Source organism: Oncorhynchus tshawytscha, linkage group LG28 (assembly GCF_018296145.1).
Source record: "Oncorhynchus tshawytscha isolate Ot180627B linkage group LG28, Otsh_v2.0, whole genome shotgun sequence".
Taxonomy (NCBI): domain Eukaryota; kingdom Metazoa; phylum Chordata; class Actinopteri; order Salmoniformes; family Salmonidae; genus Oncorhynchus; species Oncorhynchus tshawytscha.
Genome location: NC_056456.1, coordinates 17,437,262 through 17,449,803, shown reverse-complemented (window position 1 = coordinate 17,449,803; position 12,542 = coordinate 17,437,262). Strand labels below are relative to the sequence as shown.

The window sequence follows — 12,542 nt, the reverse complement described above, 5'->3', positions numbered from 1 at the left end:
CTTTACGGTGTGAAAGAAAGAGGGATGGAAGAGAGGGAAAGGAATGTTGTTTTCATTCTCAGACCCTCTCTGCCTCTCGTTCTCTCTGTGTCCCTCTCTTCCTCCCTCCTGGCAGAGTAGTACCCTGATGCAGCCAGGGCATGAGGTCGGATTACAGCTCACCCCAGGGCCCGGCCCCACCCCCTTGCCCCTCCCGACTTGTTTACATTCTTCTGTCCATATTTGGAGAACTCAAGGTCCCCCATTGTGTGGAGTGCAAACACCCTCACCTTCCTTCTCACTGCTAGGAGAGAGGGAGAGTAGAGCCAGTGTGTGTGGTTGGAAGACCTCTGTGGATTTCTGATCCTGGTCACTATCTGTCAGCTAAACTTCCTACTCTTCATTTCCCATCCTCCTCTCCATATCATCTCTCTGTTTCTCCATATTGGTATGCGGGAGATGGTGGTTGTCTGGTGCACTTATTTACCTGCAGTCGGTGAAGGAGAAGGTTAGAGCTGTGACTGCATTACTTTCTTGAATGAGAGGGTTAGAGCTGTGGCTGCATTGCTTTCTTGAATGAGAAGGTTAGAGCTGTGGCTGCATTGCTTTCTTGAATGAGAAGGTTAGAGCTGTGGCTGCATTGCTTTCTTGAAGAAGGTTAGAGCTGTGGCTGCATTGCTTTCTTGAAGAAGGTTAGAGCTGTGGCTGCTTTGCTTTCTTGAAGAAGGTTAGAGCTGTGGCTGCATTGCTTTCTTGAATGAGAAGGTTAGAGCTGTGGCTGCATTACTTTCTTGAATGAGAAAGGGGACCGTGCAAGAAGAGTAGGAGGGGGGAGGGGGAGAGAGAAGTGGGAGGGTGACATACCGAGGGAGAGAGTGGAGGGATGACATATGTCTTCAGAAGTGTTACCACCTTGCCAGTTGGATTGTTGTAGAGGGATCTGTTGGACTACTCCTCAGAGTTTGGACCTGGACTGTAGCCTGGTGAGGAGGCCTGAGACATGCTGTAGAGAGCCAGATGTGAGTTCCAGAGAACCGTGTGTGTGTGTGTGTTGAGGGGGAGGGTATAATTTATCATGCGTGTCTAGTATTCGGATCCTACTTACAGCCCTGTTTGTTTCAGGAAAGGGAAGTCATTCACACCGCTAGATTGAGACAAAGGCATGTCCTTTGTTGAACTACAGGCGAGTGACACTGATTATGGAATGGTGCTTTTAACCTCGACTTTACCACAGCTTTTGGTTGCACTTGAAATATGTACTTTGAACTCCATTTGGTAAGCACTGACCAGGCTCCTTGTCCTGTTAGCTAACTCAAAGTCTTTTGTTTTTCCCAGAGTAATTTATCCGAGTCCTGAGAGAGGGCGCAGGTGGATTTTACTGTGCTGCTTTCCATTTGACCTCTGACTGTAGTTCACTTTTTCTGCTGAGGGTCGAACATACAGTATGTTGCAGGGTCAGAGGGCGGCGGGGAACGGTAGGTAAATCACGCCACGGTGAGGAATGCAGGGGTCAAAACATAGTGGCTGACTGGCCACGGACTCAACAGTACCTTGACTGCCGGATATCAGCTCACAGGCAGACAGTCGGATGGATGCTTGGCTTTCATTACCAGTTGCTTATATAACCTGAACACGAGGAACACCTTTGTCTAACGTGCAGCACAAGGTACGAACGAGAGTTATAGTGCTTGATAAGAGTTAAAGTGCTAGTTTTATGCTTTTATTTCATTAGAATGGTTAGACTCCATGATTAGTTTTGCCGTTTGTGTCGTTTTGGTTTGAGATTGACGGGAATCTATTCAGTGGTGCACAGTTGTCTGGGAGAACACTCTTGTTATGTGCAGTGAGAAGTGCTGATCGTTCCCATGCTTTGCTATTCTTACAACCTGTAGTCTACTCATTGTCCACCAGCTCTGTAAATGTGTCATGAGAGAAGAATGTCTCACTTATTTCCATACCTCTCAGTTGATGTGTGTGTTCATTTGTGTCTTTGTACGTTTGTGTAACCCTGTTTGTTTTTATCAGACAGCTGTACTTGTTGTTCAGTGAACTTCTAAGTCTATGTGAAAAAATGATTGTCTTTTGTGGTCATGTGAGCGTCTTTGTGGTCATCTACCTGTACATATGTGTGTCCATGTGTTTGTGTGTGGTGATGTCTGTGTGTGTCTCCGTACCAGCTGACTGCTTGAAGCCGCTGCATCTCTTGTTGTTCCAGTGCCCCGCTCTCAGGGACTGGCCCAGGACAAAGCCTCCCCATCCAAAAGGAGCCCTAACGGGGAAGGATCCACCACCATGACCCTGGCCCGTGGAGCCCACCAAGCCACTTCTACCACCAGCAGTCCCGACCACAGTGACCACGCCCTGTCAGCCAGCAGCGACTCAGGCCTGTCCAGCACCTCTCTGTGGACTGACAAACCCCCAGCCCCGATCACCACAACCACCAGCTCCAGGCCCCAGCAAGGCCCCAGCCGTCAGGAGAAGGCCCAGCTGAAGCGCCTGCTGAGCGGGTTCGGCCTGGAGGAGATGTCTGAGTGCGGAGGAGGGGGGCCAGGAGTGATGACCATACAGAAACGGGCCCCAGCCCAGGTGCATGGCAACGGGGACCTGCGGCCCCCCAGGGAGAGGGAGACGGACATCCTGGATGATGAGGTCCTCCTGTCGGGTCACGACCTGCGCAGCGTGGACAGCCTCGGGACCCTGTCGTCCTCCTGCCACAAGAGCAGCCAGAACTCCTTGCTTTCAGATGGCTTCGGTAGCCCTGGGGGAGAGGAGCACCAGCTCCACCACCACCAACCCCAGCACCACCACCCAGCCCCGGCCACAATGGAGGAGTACGAGAGAGCCTACGCAGAGGCCCGGAGAAGCTGCTTTGGCCAGAGGAGTGCCTCGGTCTCCACCCCCGCCACCGCCATGCCGATGCCCAAGCAGCAGGTCTACCGGCAGGGCAGCTACTCCACACACACCTGGGTGCGCCAACAGCAGATGGTAGCAGCCCATCAGTACGCCTACCTGCAGGCCGAGGAGGGTGAGGAGAGGGAGAGGTACCTAGGGGACAACAAACCACAAGGGGGAAGCCCACCCAAACCTCCAACCCCTACAGTGTCACAACAAGGACCCGTGCTGAGTATGAACACTGCTGCCTTGAGAACGGTGGTGGCACCACAGACACACAACGAGCAGCCTCCTGCAGTCGTCAACGATAACAACAACAGCCGAGACGAAGAGTTCAACTCTTTGACTGTGGACATTGATAACTCCATCGACCAGCTCAACCAGTTGATCATGGACCTGGACCCCACGTTCGTGCCTGTCCCCACACGCTCCAGCTCGGTCAAGAGGAACGGCGGGGAGCATGTGAATGGCTCAGCCACCACAAACGCCACCTCCACCACCTCCACCGGGTGCCCCAACGGAGTCAGTCCCAGAGTCACAGAGAACAGTACAGCCGCACTGCAAAGCACACAGCCGTCAGGTAAGACAGCAAGTTCTGGGTGTGGTGATTGGTGGCGGTGGTGATATGAATGGTGGTGGTTGTAATAATGGTGATGTTTTACAATAGTACTGGTGGTAGTAATGTTAGTGGTGGTGGTGGAAATGTGATCCAACATCTGCACACAGCAGAGCATCGTGAAAAAAATGGTGGTGGTAAGAAATCAATGAGACGATTGAAGAGTTGGTGATGTTTCTTTTCAAATCCTCACTTCTCTTACAACACAGTGTTAACTTTTCTCAAACACACCGTTGCTCTCTCCTACCTCGAGAGCTGTTAGCCAATGTAAATAGCAGGCATCCTGCCAGCTTTTCAGATGTTTTCTGCGTGTTTCTGAGGAATAGGCCGTTGTCGAGGCTTGTCTGTGTTCAACTGTCTCACTCGGAGAGCGAGATAGAGAGAGATGACTGTCATCAGCTCTGTAGATCCAGGCTCACAGCTCTCAGCTCAGGTGCTCACTGAAGCCACTGTTATCAGTAGAGACACCAGCTTGACGTGTCTTGCTTTCAGAAGACAGTATCTTAAAGGGAATATTACAGCTGTTGGAGTCCATGTCAGCAGGTCCCTTTGCATGTTGTCCATCTAAAAGAATAGAAAACCCCAAAAAGTGGAGGAATATTCTAACTTACTTGTATGTTTTGAATATTACAATAGTTTCCCTCTAATAACCCTTATGTACAGATCAGCTGCCAAATATTGTATTTCCTCTGGATATTGGCCTGACTGATGTTATGCCATTGGACACAGACTGAAACAATGTGCCAAAGAATCCTAGGAATGTTAAGTACTTATCAATGACTGAAAAGTTGCCTAGGTCTCCCACCAGCTTTGGACCTTAGACATTCACATTGTTTTGGTCTGTAATCTGAAATCAGCTAATTTCTCTATCTCACTTTTGTTTGTTTCCCACTATCAGCAATACGTATCTTACAGCTAGCTATTCAAATGTGCATATGCAATCTTACACTCTTACTAAAACCACAAATGTTCTGTCTTTTTCATTTCACCAAACGTAGCTGTATCTTAAGTTGTTAAACTTGTGAATGTTGTTGACTCAAGGACGGCAGTGCATTCATTGACTCTGGAACTGTGGTCCACCATTTTGTTTCTAACTGGAGTGTGCGAGTGTGGTCTGGCCGTCAGTAGAGTGTGAATCACTTTAAGATATTTACCTGGAGCAGCCAGTGGGAACAGAAAGAGGTGAGCACAGTGCCGGGAGGAGGACCAAGGAATTTCCAAGCAAGGAACAAGTGTGCCTTGAGGCATTGCATTTTCCATCTGATTCCAGATACTTGTACCTGTCTGTGCATATTGGCTACATACTCTAGAAAGCCTAGACACACAGCACAGTATAGTACAGGAACACTCTGTGTTTGGTTTATTTACAACAATGCAATCTATGATAAATGGCCATATACAGTGCCTTCAGAAAGTATTCAAAGGCTTTGACTTTTCCATATTTTGTTGTGTTACAGACAGAACTTCAAATGGATTAAATGCAGATTTTGTGTCACTGTCCTACACACAATACCCCAACATGTCAAAGGGGAATCATGTTTTAAGACCATTACAAATCAAAAGCTGAAATGTCTTGAGTCATTTCAGAACCCCTTTGTTATGGCAATACACCCAGTCAATACACCCAGTCACTACAAAGATACAGGTGTCCTTCCCAACTCAGTTGCCGGAGAGGAAGGAAACCCCTCAAATCAAATCAAATCAAATCAAATTTTATTTGTCACATACACATGGTTAGCAGATGTTAATGCGAGTGTAGCGAAATGCTTGTGCTTCTAGTTCCGACAATGCAGTAATAACGAGCAAGTAATCTAACTAACAATTCCAAAAAAACTACTGTCATACACAGTGTAAGGGGATAAAGAATATGTACATAAGGATATATGAATGAGTGATGGTACAGAGCAGCATAGGCAAGATACAGTAGATGATATCGAGTACAGTATATACATATGAGATAAGTATGTAAACCAAGTGGCATAGTTAAAGTGGCTAGTGATACATGTATTACATAAGGATGCAGTCGATGATATAGAGTACAGTATCAACGTATGCATATGAGATGAACAATGTAGGGTAAGTAACATTATATAAGGTAGCATTGTTTAAAGTGGCTAGTGATATATTTACATTTCCCATCGATTCCCATGATTAAAGTGGCTGGAGTAGAGTCAGTGTCATTGACAGTGTGTTGGCAGTAGCCACTCAATGTTAGTGGTGGCTGTTTAACAGTCTGATGGCCTTGAGATAGAAGCTGTTTTTCAGTCTCTCGGTCCCAGCTTTGATGCACCTGTACTGACCTCGCCTTCTGGATGGCAGCGGGGTGAACAGGCAGTGGCTCGGGTGGTTGATGTCCTTGATGATCTTTATGGCCTTCCTGTAGCATCGGGTGGTGTAGGTGTCCTGGAGGGCAGGTAGTTTGCTCCCGGTGATGCGTTGTGCAGACCTCACTACCCTCTGGAGAGCCTTACGGTTGAGGGCGGTGCAGTTGCCATACCAGGCGGTGATACAGCCCGCCAGGATGCTCTCGATTGTGCATCTGTAGAAGTTTGTGAGTGCTTTTGGTGACAAGCCGAATTTCTTCAGCCTCCTGAGGTTGAAGAGGCGCTGCTGCGCCTTCCTCACGATGCTGTCTGTGTGAGTGGACCAATTCAGTTTGTCTGTGATGTGTATGCCGAGGAACTTAAAACTTGCTACCCTCTCCACTACTGTTCCATCGATGTGGATGGGGGGTGTTCCCTCTGCTGTTTCCTGAAGTCCACAATCATCTCCTTAGTTTTGTTGACGTTGAGTGTGAGGTTATTTTCCTGACACCACACTCCGAGGGCCCTCACCTCCTCCCTGTAGGCCGTCTCGTCGTTGTTGGTAATCAAGCCTACCACTGTTGTGTCGTCCGCAAACTTGATGATTGAGTTGGAGGCGTGCATGGCCACGCAGTCGTGGGTGAACAGGGAGTACAGGAGAGGGCTCAGAACGCACCCTTGTGGGGCCCCAGTGTTGAGGATCAGCGGGGAGGAGATGTTGTTGCCTACCCTCACCACCTGGGGGCGGCCCGTCAGGAAGTCCAGTACCCAGTTGCACAGGGCGGGGTCGAGACCCAGGGTCTCGAGCTTGATGACGAGCTTGGAGGGTACTATGGTGTTGAATGCCGAGCTGTAGTCGATGAACAGCATTCTCACATAGGTATTCCTCTTGTCCAGATGGGTTAGGGCAGTGTGCAGTGTGGTTGAGATTGCATCGTCTGTGGACCTATTTGGGCGGTAAGCAAATTGGAGTGGGTCAAGGGTGTCAGGTAGGGTGGAGGTGATATGGTCCTTGACTAGTCTCTCAAAGCACTTCATGATGACGGATGTGAGTGCTACGGGCGGTAGTCGTTTAGCTCAGTTACCTTAGCTTTCTTGGGAACAGGAACAATGGTGGCCCTCTTGAAGCATGTGGGAACAGCAGACTGGTATAGGGATTGATTGAATATGTCCGTAAACACACCGGCCAGCTGGTCTGCGCATGCTCTGAGGGCGCGGCTGGGGATGCCGTCTGGGCCTGCAGCCTTGCGAGGGTTAACACGTTTAAATGTCTTACTCACTTCGGCTGCAGTGAAGGAGAGACCGCATGTTTCCGTTGCAGGCCGTGTCAGTGGCACTGTATTGTCCTCAAAGCGGGCAAAAAAGTTATTTAGTCTGCCTGGGAGCAAGACATCCTGGTCCGTGACTGGGCTGGGTTTCTTCCTGTAGTCCGTGATTGACTGTAGACCCTGCCACATACCTCTTGTGTCTGAGCCGTTGAATTGAGATTCTACTTTGTCTCTGTACTGGCGCTTAGCTTGTTTGATAGCCTTGCGGAGGGAATAGCTGCACTGTTTGTATTCAGCCATGTTACCAGACACCTTGCCCTGATTAAAAGCAGTGGTTCGTGCCTTCAGTTTCACACGAATGCTGCCATCAATCCACGGTTTCTGGTTAGGGAATGTTTTAATCGTTGCTATGGGAACGACATCTTCAACGCACGTTCTAATGAACTCGCACACCGAATCAGCGTATTCGTCAATGTTGTTGTCTGACGCAATAAACATCTCCCAGTCCACGTGATGGAAGCAGTCTTGGAGTGTGGAGTCAGCTTGGTCGGACCAGCGTTGGACAGACCTCAGCGTGGGAGCTTCTTGTTTTAGTTTCTGTCTGTAGGCAGGGATCAACAAAATGGAGTCGTGGTCAGCTTTTCCGAAAGGGGGCGGGGCAGGGCCTTATATGCGTCGCGGAAGTTAGAGTAACAATGATCCAGGGTCTTTCCACCCCTGGTTGCGCAATCGATATGCTGATAAAATTTAGGGAGTCTTGTTTTCAGATTAGCCTTGTTAAAATCCCCAGCTACAATGAATGCAGCCTCCGGATAAATCGTTTCCAGTTTGCAGAGAGTTAAATAAAGTTCGTTCAGAGCCATCGATGTGTCTGCTTGGGGGGGATATATACGGCTGTGATTATAATCGAAGAGAATTCTCTTGGTAGATAATGCGGTCTACATTTGATTGTGAGGAATTCTAAATCAGGTGAACAGAAGGATTTGAGTTCCTGTATGTTTCTTTCATCACACCATGTCACGTTGGCCATAAGACATACGCCCCCGCCCCTCTTCTTACCAGAAAGATGTTTGTTTCTGTCGGCGCGATGCGTGGAGAAACCCGCTGGCTGCACCGCTTCGGATTGCGTCTCTCCAGTTAGCCATGTTTCCGTGAAGCAGAGAACGTTACAGTCTCTGATGTCCCTCTGGAATGCTACCCTTGCTCGGATTTCATCAACCTTGTTGTCAAGAGACTGGACATTGGCAAGAAGAATGCTAGGGAGTGGTGCACGATGTGCCCGTCTCCGGAGTCTGACCAGAAGACCGCTTCGTTTCCCTCTTTTTCTGAGTCGTTTTTTTTTTGGTCGCTGCATGTGATCCACTCGGTTACACTGGTTGTAAGGCAGAACACAGGATCCGCGTCGCGAAAAACATATTGTTGGTCGTACTGATGGTGAGTTGACGCTGATCTTATATTCAGTAGTTCTTGTCGGCTGTATGTAAAGAAACCTAAGATGACCTGGGGTACTAGTGTAAGAAATAACACGTAAAAAAACAAAAAACTGCATAGTTTCCTAGGAACCACGAAGCGAGGCGGCCATCTCTGTCGGCGCCGGAAGTACCATGTACCAAGGATTTCACCCTAAAGCCAATGGTGACTTTAAAACAGTTAGAGTTTAATTCCTGTGATAGGAGAAAACTGAGGATGGATCAACAACATTGTAGTTACTACACAATACTTACCTACATGAATAAAGCATGTACAGAACAAAAATATGCCAAATGATGCATCCTTTCTGCAATAAGGCACTAAAGTAAAACTGCAAAAAATGTTGCAAAGAAATACACTTTATGTCCTGAATACAAAGTGTTATGTTTGGGGCAAATCCTACACAACACATTACTAGACTCTCCATATTTTCAAGCATGATGGTGGCTAAATAATGTTATGGATGTCATCTGAGTTTATTTGACCTTTATTTAACTAGGCAAGTCAGTTAAGAACAAATTCATATTTTCAACTGCCTGTTCAGGGGCAGAACAGGCAGTTCTGCCCCTGTTCTTAACCTTGTCAGCTCAGGGATTTGAACTTGCAACCTTCCGGTTACTAGTCCAATGCTCTAACCACTAGGCTACTAGTTTAAGTTTGAAGAGGTAGGGTTTCAGATTTTTTGGGAAGATGGACAGGGTCTCTGCTGTTCTGGTTCCAGCATTGGTGTGACAGGTCAGAGAAGAACTCTCCCACCACTTAAGGGTGGGAGGGCCAAGAGACCAGAGGTGGCAGAACAGAATGCTCGGTTTGGGGTGTAGGGGTTGAGCATCAAATCAAATGTATTTATAAGGCCCTTTTTACATCAGCAGATGTCACAAAGAGCTTATACAGAAACCTAGCCTAAAACCCCAAATAGCAAGCAATGCAGATGTGGCTAGGAAAAACTCCCTAGAAAGGCAGGACCTCAGCAGTAAATGTCAGTTGGCTTTTCATTGCCGAGCATTCAGAGGTCGAGACAGCAGGTGAGAGAGAGAGAGAGATGGGAGAATTAGAGGAAGCATACTTAAGTTCACACAGGACATCAGATAAGACAGTAGAATTTTACCAGATAGGTCAGACTGACCCTAGTACCCCAACTATTGAAACTTAGCTACTAGAGGCTGAGACAGGGGTGATAGGGGCACACTGTAACCAGCTCTGTCAGGAGGAATGGGCCAAAATTCACCCAACTTATTGTGGGAAGCTTGTGGAAGGCTGCTCGAAACCTTTGACCCAAAGTAAACAATTTAAAGGCAATGCTATCAAACACTAATTGAGTGTGTGTAAACTTCTGACCCACTGGAAATGTGATGAAGGAAATAAAAGCTGAAATAAATATTTCTCTCTTCTATTATTCTGACATTTCACATTCTTAAAATAAAGTGGTGATCCTAACTGACCTAACACAGGGAATTTCTACTAGGATTAAATGTCAGGAATTGTGAAAAACTGAGTTTAAATGTAATTGGCTAAGGTGTATGTAAACCTCCGACTTCAGCTGTACATATATATATTGAAATTTGCTGTCATAAATGTTACCAGCACCTTTGCGGGATGTGCGGGGAAATGCCTTATTTAAAACAGTAGATTCATAAGGCTTGAGCCATGTTTCAGGCAGACCAATCACATCAAGGTTATGACCAGTGCTTAGTTCATTGACTACGACTGCCTTGGAAGTGAGGGAACTAACATTAACATTAAGTAGTCCTATTTTGAGGTGTGAGATATAATCACAATCTCTTTCAATAACGACAGGAATGGAGGATGTCTTTATGCCAGTGAGATTGCTCAGGCGAACCCTGCAATGTTTAATTTAGCCCGGCCTAGATCGAGGCACAGACATGGTCTCAAATCAAATCAAATTGTATTGGTCACATACACATTGTTAGAAATGGGGAAAGCTGAGCTGACTACACTGACTCGGGTATTGGTAGACTCCACTAAGCTGTCAGGCTGGCTATCCCATTGTGGAGCTAGAGGAGTTAGAGCCCTGCCTATCTTGATAGGTAAGATGAGAGTCCATCACTCCTCAGCAGGCCATGCTTGGTCCTGTTTGTGGGGGAGTCCCAGAAAGAGGGACAGTTATCTACAAATTCTATCTTTTACTCGATGCCAACATATCTTCCTAGCTAAATTGCACGCTGAAGTTATGTTGCGCTTGGTGACATCTGACTGTTTCATCCTAACATCGTTGGTGCCAACGTGGATAACAATATCCCTATACTATTTACACTCACCAGTTTTAGCCTCAGCCAGCACCATCTTCAGATGAGCCTTTATGTGGGTAGCCCTGCCCTCTGGTAGGCGATGTATGATCGTTGGATGATTCTAATATTGCGGACAATGGAGTCGCCAACGACTAGGGTTTTCAATTTGTCCGATGTAATGGCGGGAGGCTTCGGTGGCTCAGATCCAGTGACAGGTGGAGGAGAGACCTGAGAAGGCTCGGCCTCTGATTTGTTGCTTTGTGTGGAAAACCCCTTGCAAGTTTATAGCGGCTGAATGAGCGACACCAGTTGAACATGCTAAAAGCATTTATTTCCAGTAGCCATAAGACAATTGCCTGGGATTAACACTACTACGTGTATTTACTGGTGGCACAGACACTGTATCATCCTTTCCTACACTTAAATTGTCCTTGCCTAACGATTGCGTCTGAAGCCAAGCTTGCAACTCGGCTGTCCTCACCATAAGGTGATAGTTCGCCTTTATATTAAGAGTACAGTGACTGCAATGAGAAGGCATAATGTTGCAGTTGTAAGGAGCGACGCAGGAGATGAGAAGCAGGTACAGGGAGTGATGGTTTAATAGCTTGCAGACATGAAACGGAACAGGAACAGCGTCTGGACAGGAACACTTAACAACAACTAATGCGGACACAGAGAACACCACCGAGGAACAGACAGATATACGGGGGGGGGTAATCAACAAGGTGAAGGAGTCCAGGTGAGTCCAATGAGCACTGCCCATGCGTAATGATGGTGACGGGTGCTTATAAAGAAGGGTAGCCTAGCGCCCTCGAGCACCAGGGAGGGGGAGCGGGAGCAGGTGTGACAATACCTGCCACCCCCTTCTAGGAGCGCCACCCGGCGTCCCACCTGGGCGAGCCTTGGGAGCCGGTTGAGGCATGGGAGTCTGACGATCCGGCTGAGGTGTGAAAGCCTGACGATCCGGCCGAGGTGTGAAAGCCGGACGATCTGGCCGAGGTGTGAAAGCCTGACGATCCGGCTGAGGTGTGAAAGCCTGACGATCCGGCCGAGGTGTGAAAGCCTGACGATCCGGCCGAGGTGTGAAAGCCTGACGATCTGGCTGAGGTGTGAAATCTGGCTGAGGTGTGAAAGCCTGACGATCTGGCTGAGGTGTGAAAGCCTGACGATCCGGCTGAGGTGTGAAAGCCTGACGATCTGGCTGAGGTGTGAAAGCCTGACGATCCCGCTGAAGCATGACGTGATATGGGAACCTGCCGAGCCAACCGAGGCAAGGAAACCTCTTGAGCCAGCTTGGGCGTGACAGCCCGACGAGTCAAATTAGGCACCCCCGGTTTCATCGGAGGCGGCCCCCGGGTCTGTCTCCAACAAAACAAAACCCTAAAAAACTCCATGATGCTTCTTGTAATGGTGTCCACATTCTCTATGGAGCGACGCAGGAGAAGCAGGTACAGGGAGTGAAGGTTTAATAGCTGACGGACATGAAACGGAACAGGAACAGCGTCTGGACAGGAACATATAACAACAATTAATGCGGACACAGAGAACACCACCGAGGAACAGACAGATACAGGGGGTAATCAACAACGTGAAGGAGTCCAGGTGAGTCCAATGAGCGCTGCTGGCGTAATGATGGTAACAGGTGCATGTAAAGAAAGGTAGCCTGGCGCACTCGAGCACCAGGGACGGGGAGCGGGAGCAGGCGGGACAACAGTAGCTTGTTTTCGTCCGGAGGAGGTCCTGCAGATCTATGTCCAGATAAAGC

General features: G+C 48.1%; 1 protein-coding gene across 1 annotated transcript in view; it reads left to right on the top strand.

Annotated features, from left to right (window-relative positions):
• The window catches only part of LOC112226842 (tensin-3), an 83,622-nt gene that overhangs the window by 41,617 nt on the left and 29,463 nt on the right, over positions 1-12,542 (top strand). The window contains exon 13 of the mRNA XM_024391442.2: positions 2,195-3,451. Coding sequence (XP_024247210.1) covers positions 2,195-3,451 — 1,257 coding nt within the window. The remainder of the gene's footprint in view (positions 1-2,194; positions 3,452-12,542) is intronic.